Source organism: Accipiter gentilis, chromosome 7 (assembly GCF_929443795.1).
Source record: "Accipiter gentilis chromosome 7, bAccGen1.1, whole genome shotgun sequence".
In the NCBI taxonomy this organism is placed as follows: Eukaryota; Metazoa; Chordata; class Aves; order Accipitriformes; family Accipitridae; genus Astur; species Astur gentilis.
In genome coordinates, this window is record NC_064886.1 from 23,263,688 (window position 1) to 23,279,724 (window position 16,037).

The window sequence follows — 16,037 nt, forward strand, 5'->3', positions numbered from 1 at the left end:
AGGAACATTCAAACTCACCACGTTGTCCCTAGCAAAATGAACAGAGTTGTTCAAAGCAAAGATGCACACCTGTAATTCAGATCTGACTGAAGCATTTGCCCCTCAGCTTCTGAACAGCTTTTTGCTCTCCCCATGTGCAAAGCTTTTTCATGACTTGACTCTCCTGCAGTATTCTCCTCCAAGCATTCTCAAATGTGGCCAGGTTTGTACATTTGTTTTTTGGGGGTGGATCAAAGCAACACAATTAAAGGAGTGGGGAAAAAAACCAAAAGCAGATCATTGGTTTAAAGTCAATCCTAGGGGCTTTATGCTTTGCTATGGGAGCCTGCTTCAGATCTAGCAGGGTCTGATAAAAGACCCTTCACCTACAGCTAAATACATTCAAAGGATATTAGGAGACCACATTTTGAAAACTAAACACAACAGAACCCTTTTAAAATGAAAAGCAATTTTTTTCCCCAACAGCTCATCACTCATGATGGGACACTGCAGTGAAACCAGGTTCTTCTTTTCCTCACTGTGTTAAGAAATTTTCACCATGACCAAGTTCATCACAGGTGGGCCCTGCTGTACTAGAGAAGACTCCAGTACTGGCTCTGTATTTTCTGTGGAGCCATGCTTTTTTTTTTTTTTCTTTTTTTTTTGGCAATATCAGTATTTTTTCACCAATGTCAGCAGGCTGATAATCACAGCTGAAAACAGATTAAATACATTTCCTTATGTTAACTCACTGGCAGTACCTTATCATCCAGTTCTGCAACAGCAGCACAAAGGTCCACCAGGTTAGGCTGCAGATGTCCATTCACTATCTTCTCATTATAAATATAAATCTGAAACATATTGAAAGTAAGCAAGTTTAACAATATGTATTACTCTCCTTCCCCCTCCCCAGTCACAGCAGCAAAACCTGAACCAGGCTTCAGAAACAGAGTGCCCCCAGCAAGTCCCTTCTACTTCCCACCTGCATTAGCCGCTTCTAATACAATGCAAGAGGAATGGGCATCAGCACCAACCCGCTTGCTTCCACTACATGCCAAATCCCCAGGCCTGCCTGAAGGCAGCCAGCAATCCAGCTGTTGAGGGGTTCTGCATCACAAAGTGCTGCACTGAATGCCCTGTTAGACTAATTACAGCTAATTGTTGGAGGACAGAGATTCAGAAGAGACCTGACAACTGGAGGCTGTGATATTCCCCTACATGGCAGCCTCCTACCTGCTGACATAAAAGAAACAGAATTTTGCTGCTTTCTGGCAGTATTCAGGGAAATATGACACAGGGAAAGGAGAACAGAAACCTGGCCTTTCAAAACCTGCCCTTAAATGTATATATACATGCACACACCCATTTTGATTTAAATCTTGTCTTAATTTAGCTACTTCTACTATTGTTTATTCTACTCTCAGCCCAAAGACCTTCTAGCTACATCTGAAAATAATCATTCTCAATGCTAGAAAGGCAGTGCCATTATACTTTAAGTCCCTTTTGCATGCACTACTACTTCAACGCACTCAGTGTGCAAACAAGTTGCAGAGCTCAGGACTGTGACCAGAATCTAGCATCAGTGAAATCACACATGTGAACTTCACCATGTTTCAGTGAAACAGTTTGAACTATCCATGAAGAACAATTAGTCACTTCAATGTGATTAAAACACATTTCATGGCCCATAATAAACTGAAACAGCATGGACTGCCTGATCTCCAGGACTCCTAACTACTGACTGAAACCACAGGAGCCCCATATCCAGTGCTGGAACCCAGGTATTTTTGCGCTCAAGCAAGATGATGTCAAGGACGGCTCAGCCAGGCCAGCTTCTCTAGAGGGTATGCTGGGAGCACACGGTGACTGCACCAAGTGTTTTGGTAGCAGAAGCCTGGCCATGAATGCCACGTTTCCATGGCAGATCACAAACAGCCTGCACGCAAACCATAAATGTGACGAGCCCACCTGCCCATCCATGGGGAAGACATGGTGACTCTGCAGCTACCCCTGGAACTAGTACTGCTAGAGAGGCTGGGCTTCCCATATTCACAAAACATCAGGGAATAATGTTGATAGCCTCAAACTACAGACATAATTATGCTATAAGGAAGACCCTTAATGCAGGTATATTACAGTAGATATGAAACAAATTAGTGTACTATTAAGAACCACTAAATCAAATGTATGCTTTATGAGCACAACCATGCACCTTGTTTTGCAACTTATTTCTTCACAGTTACCATAACTGAATGCAGCCACAGAAAAACAGATGTACAAGCTGCTATCTGGCTCAGCAAAGACTGAGCCAATGTACACAATAACAGTAATTGTGTGCAAATTAGCAACACTTTGTCTATGCTGTTTCAGATATTCCATTTCGAAAAATCAAGTCCTTCTCTTTCATTTTGTTTCCACCAGTACTGGTAAACAGATCATCTCAAATAACAAAAGTAACAAAATGGTTATGTAAAGGTTTATCAGTTTTCTGTGAAAATTTTCAGAGTCTAACGCTACCAGACATATTAATTCATAGCTGATGCACTAAAACTTCTCATAAGCAATGCCATTAAAATGGGATATAATTTGGCAAACATCAGGATTAAGACTTCAGCATGTTTCTTTTTACATGCACACATCAGAAAAATGATTTTCCACATGTGAAAATTAAGGGAATAGAAAGTCTTCATTTGCGTACAATTACATGTTGACATGAATTTAAAAAAAATTATTTTTTGAAAGGTTAAAATGGTTTCCATTTACTATGAGCATAAATTATTTGTACAGTCATATATGGTGTTCAGGATCTCCTTTTGACAAGAAAAATCCTGTAGCAGACAGATGAGTACAATTCTAAAAAGTCAGGCTAAATTTCTGTATTTTTGAATTGCGTTTTAACTCCAGGCAGATGTTTTCACATTTTACCTATCATATCTTTTTACACACTATGCTCACAGATCTTTTCTTCCCCCCCTCTCTGTCTCTAGAAAACAAAGTTTAACTATGTTTTTTCATTTCCACTCACCTGACGAGCATATGCCATCTCCACATTGTCCAAAGAGCTGCGACCTGGAGGACCCAACTCACCAACGTAGCTAGGCTGTTTAATGAGAAGCGTGTAAGAAGATATAAGGTATAAAATTACTGCAATGCATTTTACCAATATATCTACTCCTAAAGAACAACAGCAAAACCATGTTCCTGACAGAACTAAGAACAGGGTTTTGGATTATCTACAGAGTAAAATGCATAGCCTCACTGCAATACCCCATTATCTTCCCAATATAGCTTAAACTTTTTAAAGTGACAGAAATCCTCCTTATTCACTGCACAAGCCAACCATTAGCTCTCTAGAATTAGGACATCAGTGTCTCTTGATAGCATCTTATAATTTTAATTCTCTCCTTTTATTTCTTGAAAGGTTGCTTATTGTCACATTAGTGTCTTGCTGCGAAGCAGCTAGTCTGCACCTCCATCACAGCAAGGACACAGAATTCAATGGACCAGCTCAAATGGATCCAGTATAGCAAATCTGACACTCCAGTTTTGTCACACTACCATGGCACAGACACAAAATGGGACTGCAGCATTCAATTATTTGCTGAAAAGTGCCCCACTGCCGGTCTGCTGCAGGAGGAAGTAGGATGCTGGCAATATCCTGACCTGAAAAAAAAAAAAGTCATCTTTCTACCCATAGAGCTTATGCCAGGATTGAGATATCTTCAGCATAGAGCAGGGAGGGACAGCTGATCGAGTCATGGCATGGAGAATTCATACTCTTTTATAAAAACATAATAGTCTAATGCTGCATAAAGCGATTCTTCTAAGTATTCGCTACAAATCACAGGTATGTTTTCAGTACAGCCACCACTGAACACAGATGTTCACCACTCTGGAGGAAAGAATACTCCCAATTAAGTATGCAATACTCTCTGATGTTTCCTGCTTCCTAAAAATGTAATTCTTCATTTCAGCATCAGCACTGCAAGTCTTGAATTTGAAAAATAAAGTGCAATCATATTAAAGACAGATCCCTTCAAGGTAAACAGTCCTTTATTATCAGCTGCTTCATAAGCAGTGCTACAGCCATGATGGTCTGAAGATAAAAGACAAGCTCAGTATAGAAGCATAATATTTATTATGAAGCCAACTGACATAGTTGGGGCAAGCAAAGAGGAACAGACAAGCTTTCAGAAAAGCAAGTATGTTTTCAGGTCTGAAACTGAAGCAACAGCCTTTGAACTTCAGGCTCTGAACCCAAAAGCTCATTTCACTCTCCCAAGTGTAGTTGGTCTGATAACAAGAGGTCACCTCTCCGCACAAACCTTGCTCAGCTTACTTCAGGTGTCTAGCTTTGGCACAGCTATGAGGATCTAAGATGGTTGTTTACTTCTACCAGGAGAGAGGATGCAAAGTACATAAGCTAAATACTGAAAGCGGCTGAGCAAACACTGAGAAGGGACATTGCTATGCCGTGGTTTGTTACTGTATAACTCAAGTCCATTGATACTCCTCTAAACTGGAATCAGTAACTCCTTCCAAGAAAGAGCAGGTAGATCTGCAGAGTTTTAAAATTAAGCTTTTTACCATCAAAGTCAGTTACAGCTAGCTGCACATCCTCATTAGCTGTTATACTGTACCTTAGCAATACTGTCAAATAGCTTTACTTTTTCTTACATCGATTACCCAGAAGGTCAGTACTTTATTTTCTAGATAGGATCACCTTCAAGTATTGCTTAAGGACATGCTCTAGTCTTTCCTGGAAGAGTTCAGCTAAATGTGACCAACTTGCTACCTGTACAAACAACATAAAGCCCAAATGCAATGGAAAAAATCATTGTTCTCCCTTTCAGTTTAATCGGCTTTAGACTTCAGCTTTGCTGACACCTGTCAGGCCACAGCACAGCAGGACCAATGTTCCTGCTATGACCTGGCTTGCGTGGATTTCAGGAAAAGATCCAAGAAATGGGTAGCTTTTCTGCAGATGGTGTCATCATTTGGTTTCTTGTTTCGAATGAGGACGAAAAGCTGACATGGTCTTCAAAAGAATCTCACTTTTTGAGAGCTGTATCCCGAACTTGGAATGAAATAATACAAACATATGAACTTCTAGACATGTTACCGATCAGTCTATGACTGAACAGTCTCTCAGTCATTCCCAAACACTTACAATTTTAATTTTATATCAGTCTAAGCCAGGTTATCTTCTATTGTGTAGGACCTCCCTTACATTCATGAGCATATGTTCTTGCAAAGACTACACTGTCCCAATCCAGGAATTTGATCAGGAAAATTTTCACAATTTAAAATTTAAAGACAAATAAAGTGACACAATTGCAATGGCCAAGAAGCTGTTCCAAGTTAGCTAGGGATTTATATGTGAAGATAAGGGCATTGACCTCTACTGAGAAATTATAAGAACTTTGTGATATTTGTGATTACTGCTTTCTGCATAGCATACAACAGTTGATTACAGAATAAAAAATACTCAGTTGTGTCTGTCCCTGATATAGTGAAATATAAATGAAGGTATCAAAGATGAACCTGGACAATCCTTTTAAGTGGTTGGAAACAGTTTATTACTGCATTAATTTCTCAGTAATAGTGCTATTTAAATTATGTCCAACCTGATTATAAAATCAGGCAGATGCATTTAGACCTTAGGCAGTATCAAAATGCCTTACAAAAAACCCCAGAGAAATCCCACTTTTTCTTTTTGTAACTGAACTTACACTAAAAATATCCTCCACAGTCAGTCTTAATGGATACTGATATTCGGAAGCATCTGCGTTTTTCTTTCAGTGCCAAATCATCTGACACAAATTCCTTTAAACCCACCTAAAAAATGACAAATTCTTTGTTCTAAAGAACAAAGAAGCTGTTAAAGCAGGTTTCCTGGGAAACAGACGTGATGGCAGAAATAGCACTTTGCAGCCTTCCCCTATGCTGTGCCAGATAAATTGCAGTTATTTAAAGTAACACTAAATTATGGATGTTGTCGTTAATTACTGATCAGGTTTCATCTTCTAAAGCAAGTGAAGAAGGGTACATGGTGACTTAGCATCACTTTTCAACCAGTGCCCAAACACCAGAAACATAAGGACTGGGGCTTTGTTTTGTGAATCCTCCTGCTGCTTTGCAGCACCGAAGAGCATCCACATGGCTGCCAAGAGAGTGCAGCATATGACTGATGGGTTAAAACCCACAGGTAAGAGTCTGAATTCAAAAGTGCACACCTGAAACTAAGAAATAACTGCTCTGGTGTTTGGGTTTTCCTTTCTCCAATTTTAATTTTACCCTAACCATTATGATTTGAGGATCACTTATTAACAAGCTGCCACAACTGAGAACTGCCACATTGAAATTAAATTCTTTAAATGCCCACTGACTTGGCACTTCAGCAAAGAAAAAAAATCAGGAACTCCAGAATTTGTCTTGCTTTTCTTATGCTTTTCTTTCCTATGCCAAGAGCCATGGAAGCAAACTTATTTCCTATTTCTTCCATCTCATACTTGCATTCTGGCTTCATCTTTGAATTATTAAACTGAAAAAAAGCACTAGCTCACTGAACTATCTCATGGCTGTGCTAAAAGGAAATTTCAAAAGGAAAACTAAAGCATGAGTCAGAGTGGGGAAGGTCATTTCCACTCTTCACCCTGAATTGCAGAAATGGAGAGTTGTGCAGGCAATTCTTCTGTACCTGGCAACCAGAGTCTTAAGAGGCATGCCCTACAAGATAAGGGGGGGATCTGGGGAAGGGAGGGGATATCCTTTGGTGGCAAGTCAGAACTTATCAAATTTTCAAGCAAGGAAAAAGTTATGAAAGATGAGTTGAAAACAGCAGCTAGGTGCATACGAGAATTGTGTTTCAGGTCAGGTTCTTAAGCTTAACTGGAGCAGCAAAAGGAAAAACAGAAAAGTAGGTAATGCACGAAGGACTGCAGAAGTACAAGTACACACACGTATCTTTCTGCATCTCTAGTCTGATATCACTTAAATGGCTTGTGCTGTTTTTATCAGCCACATTTATTTCTCCCTGCTCTGAATTTAGGTCTTTCCAAAATATTCTTCAGAACTGTAATATTTATTCTGAATATTATCCATTTGTGAAAGCTGTAGCTATACTGCACTGCCATCACATTTTTATCTTTTAAATTCATTTAGCCTAACGATGCTGCTTTTCAAAGGAGTCCTCCTTCATTTGTACTCAGCCAAGCATTCAGCCTCACTTGCACACCAAACCGTGTGCATACAAAGATGCATTATTCATCACCCTCATATGCATATGCACATTCCTCAGCAGAAGTCTGGGCAGACATTTTGTCAGCACTCCAAATGGCTTGGCCAGTAGATGCAGTGAATAACTAGGCAGGAGACCAAGCTGGAGAAACACACTGAGGTGCAGCAGGGGAGCCGACAGCATCTTGGTGTCCTTGGGATTTAAGGGATATGAAAACATGATACAGAGGGGCAGAATGGAAACCAAGAGCGACAGTGTCTCTCCATCACTGCAGGAGTGGGTTGCTTGACAGCAGGAGTGGAAGAGCTTGGGGGGGGGGGGGGGGGGGGGAGAAAGAAAAACATGGAATAAAAGAACAAAAGAAATGCCTCGGCACCTAGTGGAACAAGACTCAGAACAAATGCCTTGAGAGCATAGGTGTTTGATACCTTGAAAACAAAACTGAGGCTTTCCTTCCTTGTCCCCCCAAGAAGTACCTTTTTATCAGCTCTGTTTTTCCCTTATGGGGAAAGAGGCCAGGCTGGAGGACAAGGAGGAACAGAAAACCCTAATAGCAAGTCCTGCACTAGGTTCTTTGAATCATGAGCTTTGCCTGTTAATTGGTCTTATTTCCATGAATAATGTGTTGGTATTTCACTCTGCCCAAATTAGCTTGCCCAAAGCTTGAGAATTGGCTTGCAGGCAGACCGGCCCCCTGCTGTGTTTGGATCTGTGCCTTTTCAGTTGATTCTCCATCTCCAGAGGATATCAATTAAGCCTCTACTATATTCTACAGGCTGTGTCTGTTTGTGTCACACACACACAAAAAACTTATTTGACTGGAACAAGGCTTTAGAAGAACAACCTGCTGTGGGGAGGTTAGATAACAGGCTTTTAACACAGTAGATGCACTTCAAACCTCTCAGACCTTTGACTTCTTGAGTCTAAGACTAGAATATATCAAGGATTTTAAATGCTCTTGAAATGACATAGTGATACTATGAGGGCTTTGAAACAGAGAGTGGAGTATTACTGAGTGATCGTGTACATTGAGTCATTCATGAAAAACATTAGAGGGGTGGGTTTTTTTCCCCTCCTCCCTCCCACCAATTTCACTGGGGATAGTGTCCATTTGACACAAACATCAGAAAAGGGGTTTTACCTTTTCAGAATAGGTTATTAAATTGCTTCTCCTAGCAGTTAATATCCACACTTCGAAAGGAAAACCCCACACCAGTAACTCACACAAATCAAAGATGTTAGAAGCTATCAGAATAGCTGCCAAGTCTTCAGACTCACATCCTAAAATAATGGGATAGCTCTTCCTAGTTTTAAATTAATTCAGTCTGCATTATTTAGCATTTCTAATATTGAAAAGCTGGACAACCTTCCAAGGAGTCACAGTAAAGTATCAGTAAAATACTTTCTGGGGAAGACAGCTTCTATAAAAAGATGTATGCTAACTGGGATTAACCTATATTTAAAAGAACAGTAATCAGAAAGGGACATTTCATTAACAACTTTAATTATTTCCAAATCCCTATACAGGTCATACCCCATTAACACCAAGGGCTTCTTCTATTTTAATGTACTGTGCAGCTCTACAAGTCATTCCAATGAACAAGATTCTTTTTTCTTTTTTTTAAAGGGAGGGGTGTGGAAAAAACCCACAAAACTGGGCCTGTTCTGTGGCCTGAAAGCACGGCAACTTGCACTGCCCCATCCCCTATCATGTCTCTTCTCAAGGTTGCAGTTTTCATGGAGCATTGTGCAGGGGCTGTGAAGTAACTTTGTGCTCCAGGGATCTCGGCTGATGTCTGATGCCTCTAGCTCAGAGGAGCAGAGTTCTCAACTCTGCATGTAACTGTGCTTTACTCGTGTAAGAAGCACTTTCTTTAAAAGAATAAACTGTAAAGTTTTAAGTTGTAACAGAAGATAAGGAATGTTTTAAGTTGCTAGTCAATACCTTTCCATGTTAAACATGGGGTCAGTCTTGCCCAAAGGATTTGCTCACTACTGGATTAACTTTGAATTGCTGAACACTAGAGGTCTTAGCAGCACAAAATTTTAATCTGCAATGCATGAGACAGCAAGGTAAAAAGGAAAGCATGCTTTTTTTTGTTGTTGTTGTTGAATATTCATTTGGTACTTCATCAGCCTCCTAAGAAAAGCTGTAAGTCCCAGATAGCACACAGTGATAATAGAAAGAGACACTCTAAGACCTATGTGTGAGCACAGTTGCACCTGAGAAACTGTCTGGTCTCATTAGCATTGCAAAGGTTTCCTGAAGGTGAAGTTCACCCCAATGTGTTTCCTGTCCCCTGGATATATTGACCTAATACGTGTTAGTGTGAACCAAGTTTCCAGCTTGCACGTATGTTGCTTAAAACATAGTTTCAGCAATGGGAGCTCCATTGCCTGTACCCATTAGTCAATAAAAATAATCATAAAGGTTTGATATTTCGCTAGACAATGCATTCTGCTAGTCACAGCCATTTGGGAATTAGAGATTTGATATTTCTCATTTTCACAAAGTTGTAGCTACAGAATAATCCAGAGGTGGTTTCAGCAGAGCTGGAGTGCCAGCTGTGTATATGCCGTGTATGACTACGCACAGTGTTTAGAAAGACCGAGTTACCTCACTTTCTTGCGTGAAATCGAGAGCATCTTCCCCTGATGCAAGCAGAGTATGAAGAATCCTTTGTTTCACCTGTTCCCATTCAACCAGCATTGATTCTCGGTGATACTCCTCAGCCATAGCAAAAGTCTGTTGGTGAAGAAGAACCAGAGCTAAGAAACATACAGAAACACCAAACAGCCTAGCTCTACTACTAATAGACCAGCTCAAAAATTAAACAGAAAATAGCAACTAGATAAATCAACCAGGTCAGCCCTCAAGAGCTAATGATGTGCTGCATATTATTTTAACAGCCTTCCTGTTCAGGTACGAAGGGATTCAGAAAATAGGTCTGTGTGGCATTAAGACAACTCTCACATACCCTGGTATGCGAGCTGGTAAAACAGGGAATCTGTGTCTCTTCCATAGTACTGCAATACACACAAAACTCAGCAGGTTGGAAATTGATAGGCTTCTTTAATTTAGCAGCACGCACAAAATATCCAGGTCATCACTGATCTGTGTGGTTTCTCGAGACTAGCTTCTCTAACGGCAACTAGTTTTTTCACCTCCCTGGAGGCTATAACTGCATTCTTAACAGAGATGTGTGTTTATTGCCCATATTTCATTTTCACGTCTTTACCAGCATGTTTTTCTTTTAAATGGGAAATAGGATAAAAGCATTAAGAAAAATTAACAAGTGACAAAGAATCAGAAAGTCTCTCTCATCAGGAACACAACTCAGAAAAGCACGTAGGAAAATCGTATCCCAAGAAAAAACATCCTTTTACCTTTAAAATGGCTTATGTGCTACATTATCTTCAGATCCAGTTGGGGCACTCATGGAAGGAAACAGCTTTTCCCCTCAATATTCCTTATTTTGGCAATAGCATTATGATAGAGAAGATGCTTCACTACCTTTCCTGTTATTGTTGGGGTGATGCTAACTAGTAGCCTCAGGTATACCGGAACAGGAAATAAAAATATTTCCATTAATTCTAAATAGACAATAAGCTATATTGGATCTTCCACTTCTTTCCCTTTCCCAACTTCCTCTGTGTTTCACATAGCTTTGTGCTGCAGTGTACATACCTAAGTATCTTGGTTGGCTGAATAAGTTTTTCATCTCATTACAGCCCACTGTTAGGATATTGTCAATTAAGGGGCAAAACGTTCCCCAGTATAAATGAACTGATAAGAGACAGTGACATTTGGAAAACATTTACTTATGGTGCATGCATGCAGCTAGAGCACAAGATTTGTGTTTCTTTGTTTTCTTATATAAATTTACTTTATACTTTCATGGTAGAATATAGGTCTTATCCTTACCTTCACTGTAATCATTTCAACAGGGTTTTAAATATGCTTCAATAATTACAGTATAATTATATGTAATTAAAATAATTTAATAATGCTTAAGTACTATTTCTTATCATTTGAAAGAAACACAGGCTCGGTTCTAAACCTGATGCCCCAAGTGTACATGGAGGGAAACAATACTAACATAAGCACTAGGAAGCATGCAATGACATTTCCAAGCAGCAGTTTTAAGACAAACAACAGGAAGCGTTTTTCCACACTGCATAATTCAATTGTGGAAATCATTGCCCCAGAACATGACAGATACCAAAAGTATAAATAGATTCAGAAACAGGATCAGATGAATTTCACATCAGAAAACAACTTCTAGCTCAGAAAAATCTTCGAAACAGCTACTTGCTTGGAGATGAAGAGACAGCAGATGAACGGAGAAAGGCTGACTCTGTCCTTTTTTTTCTTACAGACTAAGTACTGGTCCCTTTCAAGGGAAGAAAACTGGACTCAGCAAACCCTAAGCCTGACAACTTTTACTCAGCAAACCCTGAACCTAAGTGACAACTCTTACTCTCTTATTGTAGCATTTTCCTTTGTACTGCTTAAAAAAAGCCTCTTCCCCCCCCCCCCCCTTATGTGAGCTATTTCCTTCGGACAATGTGATGCAGTATGGTGTTCTGGCTCTTCTACAGACACAAGATTTAAACCTTGCAGCGCTTCAGCTGCATAGGCCTGAAAGTGGCAATATGTACTTCAACAACTCCTGTAACCTGGAGAAACAGCTACAATAAATACATTGAGTGTCATCACTGTATGGGAAGCCAGTGCACAAGGCACTTCTCGGAGCAAAAAAGGAAATAAACCCCATGTCCTAGGCATTATCACCTCTAGAAAAGGCAGCATCCATGCAGAGAGGGGGTTGGAGTAACCGTGCTGTGCCTTACAAACAACAGCTTCTCTGTTCAAACAGATTTAACACTGTGAGCCTCCTGACCCTACAAAATACTGCAGTTGAAATAGAGCTGACAAGTACTTCTTCTGGAAATTCTAAGCAAGTATTTCCTAAGTTCTAATTTTTCTATATTCTCAATATAGTCCTCTTAAATTCCAGTAGTTCATTAAATATCTAATTTATTAACTCCTTAAGGGACCCCACTGGGGTTTTTTTGGTTCTTTTTAAGGAAAAAAATGGTGCTTGCTTCCAACTTACCCTCTTCCTAGACTCTTCAATGGCTGACAGCAATGCATTATCTTTTTCATTCTTCAGGAATCCCTGCAGAAAAGGGGAAACAGAGCTTCAGTCAAAAAATCAGCCTTGCACTAACATCAGATACATATTGTAGTACTCAGCTCTTCCAACTCTGACAAGTGCTTGCAGCTCTCACCCCAATCCACTCTTCAGAAGTTTAAAGGTCACTTCACTTCACCAGAGGTGCAGTAAGATGCCCATACAGAGCAATGTGAAAATGAAAATGCATTAATCCCCTGTTTCAATATGCATTAAATCCTACTGAAATGTCCTGCTTCTATTCTCTTTTATCTCTGTGTCCCAGCAACTGCTTCCTCTTGCTCTCCATTTGAGGGAGCTAGGATGAAAGCTGGTAGGAGCGATAAGCCAAGATAAGATTGTTGGACTTCAGTATGGCGGGGGGGGGGGGGCAACAAAAAAAAAACCCAGCAAAACCAAAACCCACACGTTTTGACTCGGCAGCTTCAGGCAGGAGTGGAGCTCTTGGAGGCCCAAAAGGAACTGTGAAAAAGAGCCTTAAAAATAGTCAGTTGAGGAAGGATGGAAATAACTAAACAGTTGGAAAGCATACAGTAAAAGTTTACCGCACAGCCTCTCTCCATGCATACAGCTGCAGTGGGTGAAAAATAATATGTAAGAATTGTATTTTTAATTTTCAGTGTATCAGTAAATCTCAAAGAGGTCAGGTGTACATGAACAGACTGATTTAGATGAGCTGTTAGCTCCTCATCCCAAAGGTTACTTTTGTGATCCATACTAGGAAACGTACGATATTTTGAATTTTAAACAAATAGCCATGGGGTAAAGTGCAGTAACACACACAGACAACAAACAGGAAATGTTTATTACATCCTAACTTGAATATCTTTATTTTGCATTTTCACTGTTACATTGCCAATTAAACAAACCAAGTTGATTTGTACTCCCAGACTTCAACTTAATCATTATTCAAATCATAAAAAAGGAAAAGAAGCCTTTGTCTCCCTCTGAAGTAATCAACTATAACATTATCAACTCCATTAAATGCTAATATCCTAAGAGTCTGCATGCTCACTCCACAGCTCTAAAATTAAGAGCCACTAACAAATCCAGGGAGTGGGAATTCAATGTACCATGCTTTATGCATTTACAACAAAGATACACAATTGCAGCAGAGTCCGAGTGAAGTTGGCAGCAATCAGGAGGCTTTCGTGTCCTTCGTTCCCCACGTCTTCCTGCAAATAAACGGTTCCTGCCCCAATAATCTCACAATATGTGGTGATCCATACAACCTAGGCAGAGCTTAGGATCTCCAGAAGACCATAGATCCTGTGGCAGGACAGAAACTTGCTGTCATAGGGATTTGAACCTTTTGGAAAACATATTTACGGTAGGTCTTAGAAACAGTACGGCAGCTGTACTACACGAAACCACAGGTATCACAGACTGCTACTTAGCTCTGGGAGGTGAAAAGGGTTTGAAATCTCCCCAAACTGAAGAAATCTGGCAGGAAACTCTGCCACATAGGTATGCTGTCTGCCTTCCTGCTACCCAGACCTAGTATGTGAAATAAAGGGTATTACACCCTTCCCTTCTGAAATATGTAGAACAACGAGCATTTGAAGTATGGGACAGCCCGTGACCCCCTTCAGCTGGAAATAGGAATGTCACCCCTTTCTGTATACCAGATAGAGAATGAACTGCCATCCTCCGAGACGAATGTATGACGTGGTCCCCCCAGAAACAGCCCTTGAATTACATACATACAGAAGAGAGCAGCCACTTCTACACAGCCTATTCTTCATTTCATCGTCCACCATGCCCCGCTTTATTTTTAGACAATGCCCACAGAGGAAGCGCAGTTACAATCTGAAAAAGGGAAGCTAAGTCCAGATACTTGCACATGTCTGGAGATCAACTATTATAGCAGTTGTCACCATGGCAAGGGCTGCCGCAGTCACCTAACCGAGCCAAGACCTGAACTCGGCTCCACACAGGAAAGGTGGGGAGGGAGGGAGACATGGTTTTGTAAGGTTTGTCCATGTCTGCATGGGTGGAAGGACTTCGGGAGGGCAAGAAGGTGGGGGGTTTTCCCAGTTGTTTTTTTATTTTATTTTCTTTACCTGCCTCCAACCTGAATTGGAGAAAAACTATCTGGAATTATAACAAGCAGTGCTTCCAGACCTTCAGAGCACACCCCAACATATGAGCAGAAGACACAGCCACATTTCTGATGGTAGGGATCTGAAGCTGCAGAGAACACTGTGTGTTTGCCGTATCCTAACAACGCTGCTAATTTTACAGGCAAAAAAATGCCCACCATCTCCAAGACACAGCTACCTGGATGCTATGGAAGGTGCTGAGCACACCGAGCCAGGCACCACAGCCTGCAAAGGTCCTGGGTGGCCTGGCTCCCTGCCTGCTCTGTGAGCACTGGGCTCCAGAAAGCCCCAAGAGATACAAGTCCTACCTTACTGCCCTTAGTCCTCCCCTCTCTCCTTGGTGAGATGCATGCCCTGAGCTGAGCAGGTATGTGCCCAGAAAGGTACACAGCAATGATGGTCATCGGCAGAGTAATTTAAGATGTGCTTGAACTTCCCTTGAAGTCAGTAAATCCAGGCTGAGTATCTTTCTTAATGAAACCTCCCAGCTCCCAGAGAGTTCACTAGGTCTGTTTAAGGGATTACATTACACCAAATGCCAATTAGGTGATGATAATTGTCTTTTTCAATCTCAAGAACTACTCCTTCAGCAAATTAAAATCCTCACACATTCCAAATAATATCTGTAATGCCTCACTGAGGAGAGGTATATTTTAAAAAGGTTGCCCTATGCCTTGTGCTAAACATTATGCCTGTAGCGTGACAATTGCTGTTTCAGTTAATTACAGGCTAATTGTTAAACCTCAGAAGAGGGAGTTTCAGTAGCTGATGCTGGGGCTCCTGCTACTGCTCATGAGACCGCTTCTGCTTAGTTAGGTCAAAAAAGAGCTCCAGGGTTTGTCACTCTAGGCTTTGGTGGCCAAAATTTCACACCTTAAAGGGAGTAGTGTCCAGCTGCTAGAACAGTATTTATTCCCTGAGTTTATTACATTGCCACCTAGTGGTGCACTATGCTTTGGTCACTGGAAATTCAGATTTCACAGAACACACACAAGTGTCCATCCACTCTAAGAAAAAGCAGAGCTCTCTGGAACAAGGATGGGCAGAAAGATAGAAGAGATGTGCTTTATGCTAGAGAATTTTGGTCCTCAAAAATCCCAGGCCACATAAGAGCTTTAAGGGTTCACATATCTCTTAAGTCTGGGCCTTGAACAGTTCTGGTTGTGCTCACTGAGTTACATGTGCCCTAAAAGCTTTCTGCAATCCCAGAGGCAAAGTTTGACTTTGCCATGAATGCTTGCAGACTGCAACAAGGATACAGAGGTATGGTGTTCAGCACGCACAAGGAGTACACGACCCATCCTCTCTGGGGAGATGCTACTGATTGTACAAAGAGCAATGAGACATTGCTTCATATTCAGTATCCAAAGAGAGAAGCAGGAGGAGAACAGAGATATTGTTAGGAGACAAAAGGCTATTTCACAGTGACAGATGGCCAAGATAGGAATAGTTAACATGAGCATCGCTAAAACCTCAGAGGTGGAATCCTCACCTTACAGCTCTCCATGCACAAGCTCT

General features: G+C 40.8%; 1 protein-coding gene across 9 annotated transcripts in view; it reads right to left on the minus strand.

Annotated features, from left to right (window-relative positions):
* Positions 1-16,037, minus strand: part of NUP93 (nucleoporin 93) — an 85,466-nt gene that overhangs the window by 21,160 nt on the left and 48,269 nt on the right. For 8 of the 9 annotated variants that reach the window (XM_049805922.1, XM_049805925.1, XM_049805923.1 and 5 more), the window contains 4 exons: positions 12,340-12,402; positions 9,837-9,965; positions 3,005-3,079; positions 741-830 (listed from right to left, as the gene is read on the minus strand). In XM_049805922.1, coding sequence (XP_049661879.1) covers positions 741-830; positions 3,005-3,079; positions 9,837-9,965; positions 12,340-12,402 — 357 coding nt within the window. Of the gene's footprint in view, positions 1-740; positions 831-3,004; positions 3,080-9,836; positions 9,966-12,339; positions 12,403-12,514; positions 12,628-16,037 lie in introns of those variants that run through there. The other variant, XM_049805926.1, reaches the window with a different exon arrangement.